Source organism: Chlamydotis macqueenii, chromosome 2 (assembly GCF_036417535.1).
Source record: "Chlamydotis macqueenii isolate bChlMac1 chromosome 2, bChlMac1.mat, whole genome shotgun sequence".
NCBI classification, from domain to species: domain Eukaryota; kingdom Metazoa; phylum Chordata; class Aves; order Otidiformes; family Otididae; genus Chlamydotis; species Chlamydotis macqueenii.
This window is the reverse complement of record NC_141557.1, coordinates 102,456,067-102,474,509: the sequence shown is the minus strand read 5'-3', so window position 1 is coordinate 102,474,509 and position 18,443 is coordinate 102,456,067. Positions and strand designations below refer to the sequence as shown.

Here is an 18,443-nt window from a genome sequence, read left to right as displayed (position 1 = left end):
CTGCTCCAGCAGGGTCCTCCACGGGCTGCAGGTGGATCTCTGCTCCTCCATGGGCCTCCATGGGCTACAAGGAGACAGGCTGCTCCACCATGGTCTTCATCATGGTCTGCAGTGGAATCTTGCCAAGATCACCTTTATTCTTCCTCATCCTTCCTTACTGACCTTGGTGTCTGCAGCTTTTCCTGTCACATATCCTCTCTCCTATCCTCTCTTCTCCTCTCCTCTCTCTGCTGATGCTCCACTTTACTTGAGCCAGGTGAGGCCCAGACAGCTGCCTAGCTGGAGGGCGAGGCCCACACCTGCCTCTCTCTACCCGCTCTGTGGCTTTGTTTTCCCCTACTTAAATATGTTATCACAGAGGTGCAATTGGCTCTGCCAAATGTCTCGGCCTGGCCAGTGGCAGGTCCACCATAGAGCTGGCACCAGCTCCACCAGACAAAGGGGAAACTTCTAGCAGCTTCTCACAGAATCCACCCGTCGCTCCCTGCCCCTGCTACACAAGCACAACACATGGGGCAAAAGCATTTTTGCAAAAAAGCTAGCCAACTTAATGACAAAGCCTTTAAACAAGATTTTTCAAGGGATGAAGATCAAAGCCTGAGAGAAGTGGAATGATAAGGGGACAAGTAGTCTGGGTGACAGTGCAATAAAGAAGGTTCTTACACATTCCCTAAGAAAATAGCACAACTGGAGGCCTATCTCAACTGCTTAGACATTAATGCCTCCAGTATGAGAAAAAAGTAACAGAAGCATTATTAGAAGTTGTGAGTAACAGAAGGATGGTGGGATAGGTCACGTGACTGGAGCACTACAATGGGTAGATACAGGTTGTTTAGGAAGCACGGGTTGGGAATGGGAGGAAGAGAGATTATGTTCTATGCAGAAGAGCAGCTTGAATGCATGGAGCTTTGCTGTTAATTGGTCCACAAGCCAGTTGAGAGTTTATCTGTCAGCATCAAAGGGAGGCTAATGAGGAAGCTGGTGTGATGTCTTTCTGCTACAGACCTCCTGATCAAGAAATAAAACAAGATGCAGCCTTCTTTAAATGACTGAAAGAAGCCTTGCGATCGAGAAGATTAAAAATATTGATTGTGCATGGAGTTGGGAATACTAAAACTCTGCTACAGTTGAAATTGGCAAGAAATGTGAAAGGCAAAAATAAAGACCTCTGTAAGTATATTGACAGGAAGAGTAGGGGATCTTGTGATGAGGATATGGAAGACACTGTTGTGTTCAAAGCTTTGTTTGCCAAGGTCCTTACTGACAAGGTATGCCCTTCGGCTTTCCAGGTCTCTGTACCTAGCAGCAGAAGAATCTGGGAGACTGAGGTACTGCCTATGGTAGGGAAAGATTAGTTAAGGGTCACTTGAGCAAATAAATTGGTTATACAGTAGTTCATAAGGCCACATGAGATACATCTGAAGTTGATGAGGGAGCTTGGCCAAAGTCACCTTGCAAAAACTGGATGATCAGGAGAGGACTCTAGTGACTACAGAATGGAAAGTATCACATCGCTCTTCAAGAACAGTGAGAAAGAGGATCTGGGACATTAGAGGCTGGTCAGCCTCACTTCAGTCTACTGGGAGATTACAGAGAAAATCTGCATATGGAAGTCATTTATAGGCACATGAATGACAAGAGGAGGAATAGGAACAACACAATGGATTTACAAAGGGATTCCTGACCAGCCTGATTGTCCACTCTGATAGACTGCCTTAGTGGACAGGGGATAGTATTTACCTTGACTTTATCATGACTTTTGACATGATCTCCCACTATATCTTTGTAGCCAAGACAAAGAGGTATGAACTGGATGCATAGACTACAAGATGGATGGAAAAATAGTTGGATCAGCATCCTCAAAGGGTAATGAGCAGCAATTTGAAATCCATTTGCGAGATGGTTACTAGAGGCTTTCCTCACACATGGGCACTAGTACTGCTTCCATTTAATATCTTCATTAGCTACCTGGATGACAGGGCAAAATGCACCCTCAGCGAGCCTGTGGATGAAACCAAATATAGAGGAAGAAATTTATATGCTAAACAACAGGGCTGCTGTTCAGTGGGACTTTGACAGACTGAGCTGACAGAAAGTCATGAAGTCCAATGAAGGCAAGTAGTACAGCACCAGAGCCTGTACTTTGCCATGCCAATTAAATGTTGCCTGAAGTTGTCTTTCACTGCACCAGGCTGCTTTGGGCATGGATAGAGTACAGCAGTACAGCCCATATCCAACAGATATCCTGAGCCTGGCTCTTTCTAAGCATGATGTAGATAGACACTTTAAGCCTTGTTTACAGTAAATACGACAATTAGTAGTGTGGTAAGAAAGCCTGTCACTTACAGGTTTAACATGCTAAAGTACACTTGCAAATCAACTTTCAATCATTTAGTTCAGGCATAACCTATGAAGCTCTGAAAAACATTAGTGCACAGGTAAAAAGCATGCGACAGGCAATCACTGTACAGAGGATCTGAACATGGAGGCAAATAAGCAAGGCTCTTTTTACTCCCAGTAAAAATTAGATCATGCTATATAGTGTATGTAGGACCCATTTTCAGGAGATAAGTTACTTTTTGACTGAGGGAAAAAGAAAAATACCAAAATGTTTATTTCACTTTTTATAGCATGTCCAGTGGTCTGAAATGCTGCACTCTGCACTCTGATCTCTGACTCTTGTAGCTCTGTAAAGATAATTTTGTAAACTTTGCTGAGGAATAGCTTAAATATTTGTTACATTGTGCATCATTCCATGCTTGAGTGGAATACACTGTGTAATATATCTGTATTGAGCCACTGTCCTTATAAGCAGTTCAGTACAATCACTAATCACATGTGCATGTTTAATCCCACTTAAATTGCATACACCACTTCATGTAATTTTTGTTTATTATATCAAAGTTAGAATTCGGAAACTGCTTTACGTACAAATGTTTGTCACATAGCCATGGTTCACACATGTATGCACATACATGTACCCATATGCTTTTGAAGTTGGTATGTGTGCAAAGAATAGTTAGCAACCTTTCTGTTTGCTAGGATGGTTTCTTGCCTACACTCTGATTATTGTAGACTGTTCTTTCTTTCTTGCAAGGTGTTCACATTAAAAGATCTCTCAGGTACTTGCAAACTGGTTTCTCCCTTTTGCCCAATGCCCAAACACCTGTACAAGAGGGTCTTTACTTTCTAAACAGACCATAAAAGAAAAAGGGGAGATCCCTAGTATATCTGTTCATAGGTGTATTTTAAATTGATTTAAGAAAGCAGAGAGATGCCAAGTCACTTGGTTATGCAAATCACGCTCTCTGAGACTGAATGGGACCAAAACATTTACCAGAAATCACTGATTCATATACAGACCAATTTCTCACTTAAAAAAAAAATAATTAAATTTCTTTTTTTTTCTTAACTAGACTGGATTCTCATAACTGAGAGTTCTGGCTACAGAACTGAGGGATGGGATAACTTGTGAGCAGCCAATTCAAGCTGTCATAATTTTGTATGAACAAGGTTTCACAAAGTTACGAATGAGAAGCTGAATGGAAAAGCACCATTGAAAAAAAAATACTCTTAAATTCAACATTAGGAGTCTTTAAAATATGAATGAAAGGGTAAGAGAGGGCAGGAGACAAGAAATTAAAGTGTCTTAGAGAGGCAAGTGCCTCCCTAAGAATCTCGTTTTCTCTACTGGATAGTTTTAGCACATGTAGTATAAGAAAACAGTAAAAACCATTGCAAAGAAAAAGAATAATGGATGCTTTCCCTACCCAGGTGGAGTAATTAGGGAAGACCTGTTTTACTAGACAGTCAGGAAAAAGGGGCAGTTGTATCTAGAGAGATTATAAACTTTAATGGGAACACAAGACTCTCCAGAAAAGTTAGAATAGGGAGGAAGCCAGCTGTTAGCGACTCTACCTATATCCACTTAAACACCATCCTAAAATACTCCCCATCATGCTATTACGAACAGGGCTGAGAAAATTCTGCTGTTGATAATGATAAATAATTTAAGAGAACTTGAAAGATTATTTTTAAAATAATTTCTTACATATTTTCAGGCACAAAAGCCTATAGGAACAACATAAGTTCTGTGCTAGGTTATTTCTCCTAGTGAACAAAGTTGGAAAACTCTTTATCCTTTCTCTACTGAAGTCACTGTATTCTTAGTTCTGATATAGGACAATATATGGGACAATATAATAATGCATCTCTATAAAGAAAACTGTCACACAACCAAAACTGAGTCAGCATATAATGCTTATTGTTGAAAAAAAAAAGGATAGGGACATATTTTCCCTCTCAGTGGTAATATGTGTCACAGATTTCTCATCCAGTGTCAATAAAAGGACAAACTGAACCTCCAGTCTGTGATATCTCCCTGTCCGATGTTTTGAAGCAATTCCTACACAGCACTATAGGTTTACTTGGCACAAAAGCTTTCAGCAAAACTTGAGGTAATTAAAGTCTTTTATTAATAACTCTGTGCTTCACTTTACCCTAATATTACTTAAACTGTGGCAGTTCTCAGCGCTAACGTGTATACTGCCATTCGCTATTACTCTGTGTACTTTTGGATGCAAGTAAAGATAAAAAGCTTTAGATTTAGAATGACAATAAATAACAATTAATTTCTTGGGGTAATGCTCAGAGAAAGGAAGGCCAACTATGTAAGGAAAAATCAACTCTGTGTCCATACATTAATTGTATTAATACTCTGAACAAGTCTTTTTGTATAGCTGACCTCACAAAATAATTTAAATTATTTTTTAGATTCCATAGTAAAAATAGCACTTCATTGTTACAATGGAAGTAGTATCAGTCAGTAACATTCGTTTTAGAAATGTAACTTTAATATTTTCTAGATGACCTGAATTTCTGTTGATGCAGTTTTGGTTTTTTTTTTTAATGCAGAGTTCATAATAGTACTGATTATTTACTTCTCCATGTCTTGCTAGGCCATTATTTTTATTATCTGTGGTACATGATCTACAGATAACAAGCAAGTTAGGCACCGTTATTTCGCTGATGAAGAGCAGAGGGGATTCACAAAATATTTTAATGTATATTACCTAGGAAGAAATGTAGTATGCTAGATAAACTTGATATGTGAAGTGTATTTTCATTACTACGCTTAAATGCTATAAAATATGATTAGTGATCTTTGGATTTTATTGATAACGGCTAATAAGAAAAAAGATCAGCTATATGATTATGTTGGATAAGACCAGAAACAGTACTGTTTTGAAAATGGATTTAAAACATATGTTCAAATTATGTTTGCAGGATTTTGATTACATTATCAGAATTATGATTGGTGTTGAAATACATTTAAACTAAAGAAACTAAACTAAAGATTATCATGTTAACTAAGGATTTGAACTGATCATTGTCACTGATTTTTGAAGTCAACATAATAGTAGATCATGATCAAAATCCAAACTCTACAATTTAGGCCAAATACTGTTTATGTTTTTCATAAGTTCCTCTATAGAGGAATGGTCTTTATTAATATTAAGTAAAACAAGGGTGATTGATTAGCCTCTTTGTTGAAATGACAAACTATTTATTTTACTATGGAACACTTGAATTTTGCTGATACTTGATTATATAAGAAGCTGATCAAAAGGTTTGTCTGTCATCTGGCCAGCCACCTAGTCTGTGCCTAATTATAGCCACAATGGATAAAATAATTCCCAGGAGTTTATAACCTGTTAATGTGAGCTAGTTAACAGGTGGCGAGCAATCATAAAGTTCTGTTTTGAGTATTCTGACAGATGAAGACAAGATCAAATAAAATAATCTGTTCCATTAAGAAAATCAGTATTTTATAATAAATCATTATTTATCACCCTGATTAAAAATGGGCATGACACCCATAAGGACACTGACCTCATCAAACATGATCCTGGAACAATCAAGATAGTGTGTGGTTCCAAATTCAGAAATTAGGCCTTGCCTCGATGACATTCCCTGGCCTTTCAACAATAACTAAAAACAGGTGAATCAATTGTTTTTCTTTAGTTATGCATAACTGTTTAATGTAATTTAGCTGACAAGTTATTACCCATGAAAATTATGAAGTATATTAGTGACACTGATTTTTGAGTGCTTGTTAACACTAGAAAGTTATCCTGGACTGAAGCAGACTATTAATTATAACAGCTATTTTTAAACAATGCTACCTGTGACCTTGCCTATTCCAGAAATGAATGTCACACTACAAGGACATTAAACCACTTTCAGCTATTTCTGAATAACTCCATCAGTAAACAAGCCCTTTTAGCCTATCTTCTACTTTGACAGATTGTCCAAGATACAAATTTGGTCAACAAAACCAAAATATTCTTTTTAAAAGCTAAAAAAGTCACAGCCAACAAACAGGATGTAACTTCTAAATAACTCCCTAGTTTCGCTGTCTCTGTCTCTCTCCTCCTCCTACCCAAAATAAACAACTCAGCTTGCAAGATGCTGACCAGTAATGAGAGACACTGCACATCCATCACACCCATGGCCTCAGAGGGAGGTAAGGGCACACAGGCTTTTGCAAGACCATGTTTAAACTAGCGATATAAAACTCAAAACCTAGAGGAAGGCAACAAAGTATATGATGAGTATTTATCACGCCTAATACAGGTCCTGGTTTCTACCCTGCCAAAAGTACACTGAAGGAACACTAAAACAGTGGTTCCCAAAGACAACCAGGTGAGAGGGTCACAACTGGTCCCTGGAAGGGAAATAAACGTACAGTGTTTTCATAGGAATATCTTATGAACATATTACACATCAGCTTATGAGAAAGTTTGAAAGCTGTTGGAAGGAATATTGTGTTATTACTCCCATAGGAATCAGAGCCGTTATTGTGCCATTGACCTGCTTTACCACCACATGCATTTTACACTCTCATGGTGCCTCTCAACATTAAATTTATACCAACTCCAAATGTCACTCAAGCAATTTATTTATATAAATTACTTTAGATAAGCCTACTCTTAATGTGCCAGAAGGCTCCTTTAAATGGTCTCACATAATATTGCCTGTTGCATTCTACAGTGCTGCTGTTATACATTTTTCCCCTCTAATGTAAATCAGGATATCCATACCTTGTACGTATATCAAAATGCCTGTGTTTCCAACGACAAGTAGGTTACACCTTCTCAAATGCAGATACAAAATTAAGAAAAAGGGGAAAGGGAATAAATATTGCAAAGAACATTAAAAAAAAAGTGCACTATGGTTGTCTTTAGTGTACAATAAGAATGTACTACCCAGTTTCCATTCAATTTAACTGTTTATATAACTGTTCTAACTCTATAACTTAGCATGAAGGACACATGAGTAGAAGAGGGACAGAGGCAGTACATTAGAGATCTTCTTTAAATTCAGAAGATTGGTTATCATAGACACATAGTTAGCTTTACAAAATAAGGATGGTCAAAATTAGTAATCTTGAATAAATGAAGCGGGATATTCAGATTCTGCAGCTTCAGTGGCTTAAGAAACTTCCAAGAATATGTCCAAGGAAAACCTCATCATTGCCCTCGTCTGGCTTAGGACAGAGCCAAGACTAAGATATCACTGCCTTATTCAAACTAGATGAAGTGAAATAAATGGGAAAACTGAAAGTAATTACGGTAGGTAGAATTTCAAAACAAGACTAAGGAAATGTAACAGAAACCAAAAACTTGGGACCTTGAACTCACCTCAGTGTCTATTTTCTTGAGAGACACAATCAAATTCTAAACACAGAAACTTAGATTTAAAAGTAGTTTTACCATATCTACCATTAAAACAACCGTTTTCATAACTATTTTTGCCTTTTAATAGAAAAAGGTTGCTGCTGATACCCTTTTTTTTTCATGTATTTAAACACAGCGCTGTTGCAGCTAGAAACACTGCAGTCGTGCCAATGCACAAGGAGGAACTAGAAAATGCAATCCATTAAAAAACAAAACCTTAAACTAATTCATTCAGTAATCGGCAAAGTGAAATGCCAAAGCAAACAAACAGTATCAATGACCAAAATACACAAAAATATTAAATTGGCTTATGTTTTAGTCATCTGAGGTATCATAAGCAACACAGATAAGATCTTTTTTAAGAATATATGACTTTAATTGACTTTATCCCTTTAATGATAAATTTACAATGAAAATGACATGTCCACCATTATTTTGAAATACAACATAGCTACCACCGATTCGCTGCAAATGCCTTTGCATTATATTTGTTTGTGGCAGAGGAGTAAATTTGACAAAAATAAATTCTTAGACACATCCACCCTTGCGGGATTAATAGTACGAGGAAATATTTCAAATTAAATAAAAGAAGATAAAAATTGTATCAAATAATATAAACATCCCTTCTAGATCTCCTCAAGCAAGATCTTCCTCAGCACTGCCTAATACACCAACCTTCATTAAAAAAGTGAAGAAACAAGATCTGTTTATTGAGAATGAGGCAAAAGGATGCATTTGACATTGGCCTGATATTTTACCTCTTGTTGACTGGGGCAATAACTTTTCCTAACCTCCATTATTGATGTCAGTCCACGTGCAGAACTCTGAGGCCGTTTGTAACGGGAAGAGCACACACGGCTCATAAATGCACGGCACCTGTGCAACTTCTGGTGCATTTGCTGATCCTCTCAGGCCCCTCTCCCAAAGGCTGTCAAAGATACTAGTGGCAACTCCTTCGATACTTGCCACGGACAGGTCAAGTGGAGATCGTTTTATTTAATTTGGAAGAGCAAGAATTTGCCCTGCCATCTCTTTGTGCTCCTACAATGTGTACTCAAGCATTAGTGGACAAATACATCAAATAAATATCAGATAAAAGCACCGAAAATACGCTCAGTAATTCAAAGAAAGGATATATTTTAGGGTATGGTCAGAGAAGATATTCAAAGCCTCCATTGTTGCTTCTAGAAATGTCAGGACAATTCAGAAATGTCAGTTCCTTTACCAGTTTCCAGATTGTAATTGAAGGATCATGTAGCTCTCTCGCTCTTTCTCTCTCTCTAAATAGGTCTATAAAGATCAGCTGGAAAGTGCAGACAGAATTGTTCACTGGTTAGCTTTACTTAGAGCTACAGGGTATATATGTGCTTTGTTTTATCTTATTGATCAATCTAGCTTACATTTTTAGCACACACAAACAAAAATCAGGAAAAATCAAAAGTCGATGAAAACACGAACGATACAAAACAAGTAAGGTTCCAATCGTGCAAATTTTGCTTCACCGGATAAAGCACTTCTTGACACAGTAATGTCCAGAATCCCCCTCCCCCAGAAAAAATACAGGACTGAGACTGAAGCCATTCTTTTTTTTTTTTCTCTTTTTTTTTCTTTTTTTTTTTTTCTTTTTTCCTTAAGGCTATACAACACAAAGAAATAAAGCATGGGAAGAACACCTCATTGGGCTGAACACTTCATTCTTCTGGCTCTGGAGCGAGCCTTTGACAAATGACTGTGTGGTCCAAGTTATTTGTCTCACTGGGACAACAATATGAGAAAGAAAAAGAGGAAAAAATGAAAGAGAGGGCAAAAAAAATAAAAGTAAGAAGAAAGTCAATGATCCCAACAATAAAATCCGAAATTGACTTTACAATCACAGGTACAAATTGCTCAGGTCGATAATTTCATTTCTCCTAAAGATCACTGTCGTCTAAAACTAATTAGAGGCGCAGGTTCCCGAGGAATTGTCAATATTCAAAGCAAATGTTGGAGTTTAAAAGGTTATCATTCTTCTACCGTGACAGTCTGACGGGGTGACTGGAAATACTGTCATGTGCCGCCAAGTTCAGGGTGTCGTTGACGATTGAATCCTTGCTCCAGCTTGTGGATCTGTCTCCTATTTGGCCTTCTTTTATAGTGGAAAGACTAAGAAGCCAGAAAAGGTTGAATATTTCCACCCTCCCATGAGGTTACCCCTTTCCAGTTTGAGATGCACTTTGTCTTCTCTTTCCATGTGGAGCAAGACCCCATTGCTGGCTGCTTCTCTGGTGACGTCCTGATCCCCTGCAAAAGCTGAAATCACTGGGTAGCCGTTTTGCATTAAACTTACCTAAAAAGTGCAAAGAGAGAGAATCTGAGTTTTCCCAGTACTCCCAATGACTTTTTTTTCCCCTGTGCACACCACTAAACTTTTGTTCAGGTTAGAAACAGGGTTGAATTAAGCTAAGGCAAAGCGTGATTTTTGTCATACATACAGACCCCGTTAACTAAAATAACCCACAGTCTCGTTCTTCACTTGCTGGTTTTGTATATGCACCTTAATGTCTAGAAATTAGCATTTGAAAAAAAAGGAGACAGTATCTTCTTTAGATCACAACCCACCTGGATGGTTTGTCTGTTATAGACCTTGACCACGTGGAAACTGAAACTATATATCCCTTTTCTTGGTGCTACAAATATACTGGAAGCAAGATCAAAATGGTTGCCAATATTAACTAATACCTGGAAAGTAAACAAACAAAACAAAAACAAATACAAAAAGAGAGAGAGAAAGAGAGAAAGAAATCAGATCCCACCTTAGAAAAGCGCTAGTGAAAATCTGACATGAGCTCCATGACCGATACAAAAGCTAGTCGAAATGGCATTTGCAGCGCAATTAAAAGTGCACTGCAGGGGAAAGGAGCCAAGTTATAGGCATTTAAGAAGCATCGCAGTTCATAAAACGATTTAGTTACGCAAAGATGATCTCCAAAGGCTGTTAGGTGAAGTGCAAATGTTCACACCCCACTGTCAATAAAGCAAAAGTGGCAGAAACGGAGGAGTGGGGAAGGAGGGAGGGTAAAGTGGTGAGAGAGAGAAAAGAACAAAACGAAACTCATCATTTGCATTAACTCATGATGCAAATGTACGGTTTTTTAGTAGCAGTACTGAAATCAGACCTGCCCTCGTCTACGATACAGAACTAAAATCGTTCTGTAGAGAGGGGCGAAGGAGGAGAGAGGATGCTCAGCACCCGCAGCATCTGCCAGCTCACGCCTCTCTGTCCCTCCGGAGGGCTGTGCCGCCTGCACTGCACCCTCCTCGGGTGGCTGGGGTGGGCCTGTGCCTCCTCCCCGACATCAATCTTAATTTGTTATATATGTCAGTGTCTTTTGAAACAAAGGAAAAAAGAGAAAGTGTTGAGCCCTCGGGCAGATGTGCAGGCGCTGGCGGTGCGGATCCCGCCGATTTGACGGAAAGATCCGGCCCCGGCTCCCTTTCCAGGCTCCAGCGACGGGCAGCCCGATGTGGCTCCAAAGGCACAGACCACGAGGGGAGAAAAACCTGCGGGTGCGCGGCGATGCCGTGGGGCCGGCAGGTGAGCCCGAGCCGGCTACCGCGCTGTGCCCGCCCGCGGGGCGCCCCGGCCACGCTCAGCTCTGCGGGCTACGACCTCGGTCTCAATGAAGAAAAATACAAAGCAGGAAGAAACAAAACCAAAACCTCTCAAATCCCCAGCTTGTCCTACCAAATGGCCAAACCGTATTGTTTCCAAGAAAGGAAAAAAAAAAAAATTATAATTAAACCCGTTATTGTGGGAGCACCGAGGGAGGAACGCCTTCAAACTCCTGAGAACTGAGCATTGCGGGGTAAAGCATCTAAAATAGGCTACATATAAAGCAAGCTCTTTTTTTCCCTTCTGCTGCTCTGATCTTGCGCGTAAGGAATAACAGCGCAAATTATTTAGGAGGGACAGGAAGGCAAACGAATGACAGGCGGACAGACAGATGAAGAAAAAAAAAAAACACCAGAGAAAAAGGTTTGTGTGTGCTAATTTCGGCTGACTCTGCAATACTACTTCAGGAGTTAGTGGCGGTAGGAAAAAAAAAAAAAGTAATTTGCATCGTAAAAATCAAGGGGAAGGAAGGGGCAGGGGCTCCAGGGAGCAAGCAACGCGATGGGGAAGGGGCAGGACCACCAGGCCGGGCTGTCCCCGCGTACGCCGTGCGGGCTAGCACCACTCCGTTATAACCCACCGGAGACACCGTTCACCTCGTTAAATAACGCGGGAAACACCCTCTTGCTCCTCAGCCCTCCCTCCCGCCTGAGAGGTTGCTGTGTAACCTCGCCAAACGCGCTCGGAACCGGCAGATCCGGCGACTCCCCCATCGGTACACCTGTGTCTTCCCCTTGCGCCCCCCTCTCCCCCCCCCCCCCCCCAAAAAAAAAAAAAAAAAAAGAGCATTTCCGACGGAGCACAGCAGTGGGGGGGGGGGGGATGCACACCCTTCCCCCTGCGTCGTCCCTGACTGCCCGGGGCAACCCACGGCTGCAAGCATCCGAGGCACAGGTTGGAGCACAAGCGATGGGACCCGACAAGAACTCAGCGTGTCCCCCCCGCCCCTTGCCAGCCACCACCACTCCAAGAAAGCCCCGCAGCCAACTAAGAGAACTTCCCGAACTCTTTCTGGGGAGCCGAGGTGTAAAATTCCTACTGAGCGAGTGGGTCAGGATCAAGGGACGGGAGGGGAGCAAGATCGAACGTAAGCGCATAGCCACAGCGGGCTCGGGGCGGGGGATGCCAGGGGAGGCCGAGGGGACGGCCGGTGCCGGGGTGGGGTGGGGGGGAGCAGCGAAGGCAAAGCAGGCGGTGGCTGACCTGGTCGAAGTAGATGGTCATGGTGCGGTTGCTCATCTCGGAGGGCTCATGGTTGGTGCTGCGGGTGGCCGAGAAGGCAACCTTGGCGCTGCCCGAGCGCACCGAGATCCCCAGCGAGGAGGTGATGGCGCCGTCGGCCGAGGGGCTGGAGTCGCAGACCACCAGGCACTTCCCCTCCAGGACGATGGGCTCCGTGTCGTTCTGCGCCCGCACCGGGCAGCCGGCGGGCAGCAGCAGCAGCAGCAGCGGCAGCGCCGCCGCCAGGCAGCAGCAGCAGCCGCCGCCGCCCCCCGGCTCGGGCAGCGACCCCCGCCGCCGCCGCCCCATGCCCAGCGCCGCGCCGAGGCCGCCGCCGCTCTGGCTCTGGCTCCGGCTGCCCGCCGCCATGCGGGCGCCCCGCGCCGCCGCCGCCGCCGCCGCCACGGGCGGGCGGCCGCGGGGAGGCGGAGGGGGCTGCGCGCCTGCTGCCCGCCGCGGCGCCCCGCGGCCAGCGCTCTGCGGGACGGCGGCTGGGCAGCGGCGCTGGGGCCGCGCCTTTCTCCCCTTCTCCTCCTCCTCCGGGGCGAAGGAGCCTCCTCAGAGGGCGGGCGGCGCGCAGCAGCCTGGCAAGGACCAAGGCGGAGGTGAAGCGAAGAGAATGGGAGCCGGGCACCACGCCGCCCGGCAGCACCCCCGACGCCGCGGGCTCTCCCCTCTTCCCGCCCCGGCCCCACCCCGCCGCCACAACAGGTCTGGGAGGGACCGCGCTGCCCGCCCTCGTCTCGCGTCTTCTCTTTCTCCCGTTCCCCAGCAGCGGGGTGGGCGTGGGGGGTGTCCTGCAGCCCCAGCCGTACTTTGAGGCGGGAGGAGCGGGGGGGCTGGGGGGGGGAGTGACAGGTTTCGTCCCTGCTCCCACGGGGGAGCGCCCTGTGGGCGCCTCGGACAGTCCCTTTCCAGCCCCACAGGCGACGGGGGCTCCAAAACCCGGCTAGTTTCCACGGCCCCACTTTTTGCTACATCTGCGAGCCGGGTTTATGCCGGTCTTGCCCCAGCCACTACGGAAGGAGATTTAATTATTATTATTGCTGTTGCAGTTAATGCCCCCCTCTTCCCCTGGCTGGAGCTGCCCCCAGGGTTCGCGGGGGGTCGGGGTGCCTCGGAGCCCTCCTCCCCGCCCGGGCTTTGGCAGCCGCCGCCGCCCTCCTCCCCGCCCGGGCGTTACCGCGCTCGGGCACTGGCTTCTTCCCCAAACCGTTGTCCCCCAGGGCAGGCTGCCCCCACTGCCGCCCACACCGGCGGCTCCCTAAATTCTTGGGAAGGAAGCGGTCGGCTCAGATGTCCCCCCAGCTCCCACCCCGGCATCGCAGGAGGAAAAACCTCACCCGGCGTCTCCCCGGGAAGTTACATCTCAGTTTTCGCCGCTCGCCAGAACACCCTGAGATCTCGCTCCGGGGAGCGAGACCCTACACTTCCCCGAGGCATCTTTCCCGCAACCTGTGATTGCTATCATTTAAAATCCTATTTTGCAAAAGGAACAGCCGGCGGGGAGGGGAACGGCTTTTTTACCTGGGAGGTCCATGACTGGAGAGGAGGGCTGGCTAGGTAGCTCGTCCGTGAACTTGTATTGCTTAAAGAAAATGAGCCGAGATTGCGCTGGCAGAAAGAAAAGGAAACAGGAGTCGCCTCTTTCTCTCCCGCCCATTGCCAATAATCGCCCCCCCCGCCTCCCCTCACACCCCCGGCAGCTACCACCACCACCCCACTTCCTCCCTCCTCCCCTTTTCACGCACACACACACGCACACACTCGCTCGCACCCGGCAGGGATTCAGACGCCGGGAGCGGAGCTGAGCCTCGGCACTCCCCGCACCCCGGCCGAGAACCCCGCGCCCTGGACTCACGCCTCGACTCCGCACGCCATCCCCGCACCCTGGCACACCCCGGGCAGCCGCAGCTGGATGCGGGGTTCCCAGCGGGGCAGTCTCTCCGGAGCAGCCCGCTGCAGGTGACAGCATGCAGCGGGGAGAAGCCGTACCCACTCGTGTCCCTCCCACCTCCCTTATTTCTACTGGAAGCCGTCGGGCTGAGACATCCTGGTACAAACACGCCGCCGACGCGGTAGCGCTTAGGGGCCAGCGCTGCGGCCGAACCTCCCAGCATCACCAACTGGAGGCTATTTGGGATTCATAGACTTTAACGATGATGATAGTAACAGCAATAATTAAAAAGGACACGCTGTTCGGGGCACTTCAGGCCGTTAGGCTGCGCACCGCACCCCGAAAGGCCGAGTGTCCCACTCCCGCACTCCCCCACCCCAGCGCTCGTCGGCGGCTCCCCCTTCAGTGGAACGTTTCTTTCGCGGCCCGGGCCCCGCTCCCAGACCTGGATCCGCACCCGCGCCCGGCCCCGCCCGCGGCCCCGCACCAAGAGCGGGCGCGGGGCGCCACCTGGCGGCTGCGCGGGGCGGCGCGCCCTCGCGGTGGGGTCAGGCAGGGCTGGACCGCGGCGCTGGCGGGGGCGGGGAGGGAGGGTCTCACCCTGCCGAGTGCGGGAGGGAAAATCCCGAAGGGCAGAGCATTAGGGATTCAGTGGCCGCCCCCCCTCGCTGTCTGCAGGGCCCGGGCGCGCTGCTGGTCCCTCCTGCCTTACGGAGCGGTAACGGTGATGTGTTATGTCACCGTCAAGGTTATCATCAGGTTTTACCGGCTGCACGTGTTTTGTGCAGCCGGTTCAGCTCGTGTGGGTGCTGCTGAGAAATTAGCGGCAATACGACGGAGGGGTAGGGCAAAGTTCTGGCGATGAAGTTTGGTGAAAAAGCATTGCTTCTCAATGCTCTTCCTCTCTATTGCGAGTTGGATTTATGTTTGCATACGGCATTTTCCTAGGGATTCTGAAACTCGGACTTTGGCATCTGAAAGGAAGATGTCAGAAAACTGCATATAAATCTAAATGGTAGTTCTTGATATGGAGAAAAAAAATGCAGCTAGCTCTCAATAGTAAAACTACGATCTCGTCTATGAATGAGCACTCCTCTGTTTCAATCTTCTGCTGTAAGCACAAGTAAGGAAACCCTGAGGGTGTCTGCCTCATGATTTGCACTGAGAAATTAATCATGCCCTGAAATCGCAGCTAAGCAGTGTGCAGGGAATTCCTAACCTATAGCTCCTTATTTCAAATGATAATTTTATACTAAGCCTGAGATACTTGTGTTTAATGATCTTTTTCCTGAGTTCAAGCGTGGAGGGATGACAACAGAAAGCTAAAAAGCGTAGTGCATTAAAAGTATCGGAAATTAGAGCAGGAACCAGTTTGTGGCTGTAAGGCAGCACCTATTTTGCAAGGCAGTGAAAAGGACCACAGAAATTCCTCCAGAAGGCATCAGCACTCAATCTTGCATGGATCTGGTACACTGGGGAGCTGCTATTGTTTCTCTTTAGATCAGACTACTCATTGATTATGACTCTGTTGTATAAACAAGGAATGAAAGCAGAGCCAAAAGATTTGTTCCTTGTTTTATATGACTTACAACATTAGGCTCGGTGGTGAGAGAATGATGACATGTCATCACTTCTGCCTGCTATTCTCAAGAAAGATGAGCATAAGAACTAAAGGGAACTGAAAAGCCCTTAAATCCAATGTGCATCCACAGAAAAAAAAAAAAAAAACAGATTAAATCTTGCCTGTCTTTTAATGCAAGGGATGAATCCCACACGTACAGAAACTCTCTTCTCCTTAGATAGCTAACTGGCAAAAGAACTGTCAGTACAAATCAGCAGAGTGAGAATGGAAAGGAGGAATAGCAGAATAAAAAATATTTATTTCAAATAAAATATCTAATTATATGACCTTTACACTGTTTATTAGAAAACAGTTCCATGCATTACTTCTAATTAAATACTATCCTTAATGGGATATACCTGCAGCCTTCATGGAGTTATGTAGCTGGCAGAAGTATTTCTGCATCTTTCCTTTCTTTTGTAAGAGGCAAGGCTGAAAACACAGTTTTTGAAATTATTAACGTTAAGGAAAGGCAGTTCGCCTGGTTATGGAGTGACTTCGAAAAGCACAACATCTAAAGTAAATGAGCAAATAAGATATTTGTAGTGCTCTTTCTCAAGCCCCAAAAGGTGGTTGTAGTTGGCAAAGAAGAGTGTACAACCAAGCTCCTGCCATTTTTCATGACTTTGCCAAGACTGTTAGGAATACAAACATTTCTACCAGGGACATGCTGAACTTGATGGTCTGGGAGTTCTACAAGAAATGAAATCACTTATTTCTTTGGAGCCTTCCCTGAGCTAGCACTCACCTTGAACTCATTTAAGCCAGCAGCTTCAAGGGGAAAAGCTTTTTGTCTCATCTACTAAATCAAGTTATCAACACAAAAGTGTTTTGATCAGCAGCTCCCAAGTGTTTCCCATACATTATTTACATTAATTCCTAACAAAATGGGACACTTCTTTCCAAAAGAAAATACTTACATGTCTATTCTTGAAATTATTTCACAGATACTTGCATGTATTATCTAGATGTTACACATACAACACAGAGAAAGAAGAAAAGTTGATTTGATATTAAACATAATTTTGTCTACCCCTAGTATTAGGACAAGTTTGTGACAGGGACACAAACACACTTCCGTGATCAGACAAGGTGCAGAAGACTGAGTCCTCATTTATTAAACAGACTACCATTTAAATTGCTAAATGTAGTCTTCATAGATTATGTGGCCTTAAAAAAAAATATTTTACTGTAAATCATAAACAAATGGGATTTAATAAATCCGAATCTTTTTTCCTTACAAGTGTACCTTTGAAATATAATCTGGTGGTAGAGAAAGTGTAGACTTCTCTACCTACTCCAGATTAACCACATGTGGTTTAATCAGTCGAGATGTATCCACCTCTGTGACAGCAGCCCCTATGGTAAATTCAACCATTAGTGTGACTAAAAGAATGCTTTGTAAATTCAAACCAGTAGTTCATCCTCTATCTTATCCTAATCCTATCCTATCCTATCCTATCCTATCCTATCCTATCCTATCTTATCTGTAGTTCATCCTCTATCCCAGATTACCTTATAGCTACTAGCTATAGCAAAGAGTATCTAACTGTCTGTTGATAACATGCACAACAATCTCAAGTACACACAACACAGAAAATAAATACTTAATAAATCAGGGTTCATTCACAGAGATACTTAAACTTCTTTTCTAGCCCCTGAGTCTTAGTGCCTCACACATCAGCCAAGGCAGTTATATTTTCTGCTGCACAGGAAAATCAATCATAAGTGTTTCTGAGATGTCAGTTCTCAATAACAGAGGGCCTTCCCTTATAGGAAGGTCAGCATGGAAGATTTTGCATGATCCATCTTCATATGGAATATCATATCTGATATAATTTTAGAAATATTTGCATAAGATTTTACACATTGAAAGAAATATGTGTAAGTCCTCAAGAACATTTTATTCGCTCATTTGAAAATATCAGAACAACCTAAGACGGCAGTCTGTTTTGGAACTTAAAGCTTTGTTTTTTTTTTTCCATAAAATATCTTTAATTCCTGGTGATTTATTAAATAAATAGTGACAGCATGATATAACAAAAAGAATAAGACATTAGAATATTTTTATTGCAATATAATTAATCACAGAGCTCTGATTTAATACCATTTAATATCAGATCTCTGAACACCACATCTTAACATTCACTATTTCTTTGATAATGTTGCTCTTTCTGCAGATGTGCAAACTTATTGAACCATTGTCAAAGCTTGTCTTAAAAAAAAATAGTGTGACTATTATTTTATTAAAATATTGTTAAATACAGCCTTATGTATCCTGTAGAGATGAAACAGACATGAAATACTGCCAAC

The 18,443-nt window shown here is 44.0% G+C and overlaps 1 protein-coding gene across 1 annotated transcript; it reads right to left on the bottom strand.

Annotated features, from left to right (window-relative positions):
- Window positions 1-9,249: 9,249 nt before the first annotated feature.
- Window positions 9,250-12,948, bottom strand: CBLN2 (cerebellin 2 precursor). Its single transcript, XM_086742167.1, has 3 exons — window positions 12,595-12,948; window positions 10,338-10,457; window positions 9,250-10,065 (listed from the first exon to the last, which is right to left on the bottom strand). Exons 1-3 carry the CDS (start codon window positions 12,919-12,921, stop codon window positions 9,868-9,870), a joined length of 645 nt encoding a protein of 214 aa, XP_086598293.1. The 5' UTR covers window positions 12,922-12,948; the 3' UTR covers window positions 9,250-9,867.
- Between the last annotated feature and the right edge of the window lie 5,495 nt (window positions 12,949-18,443).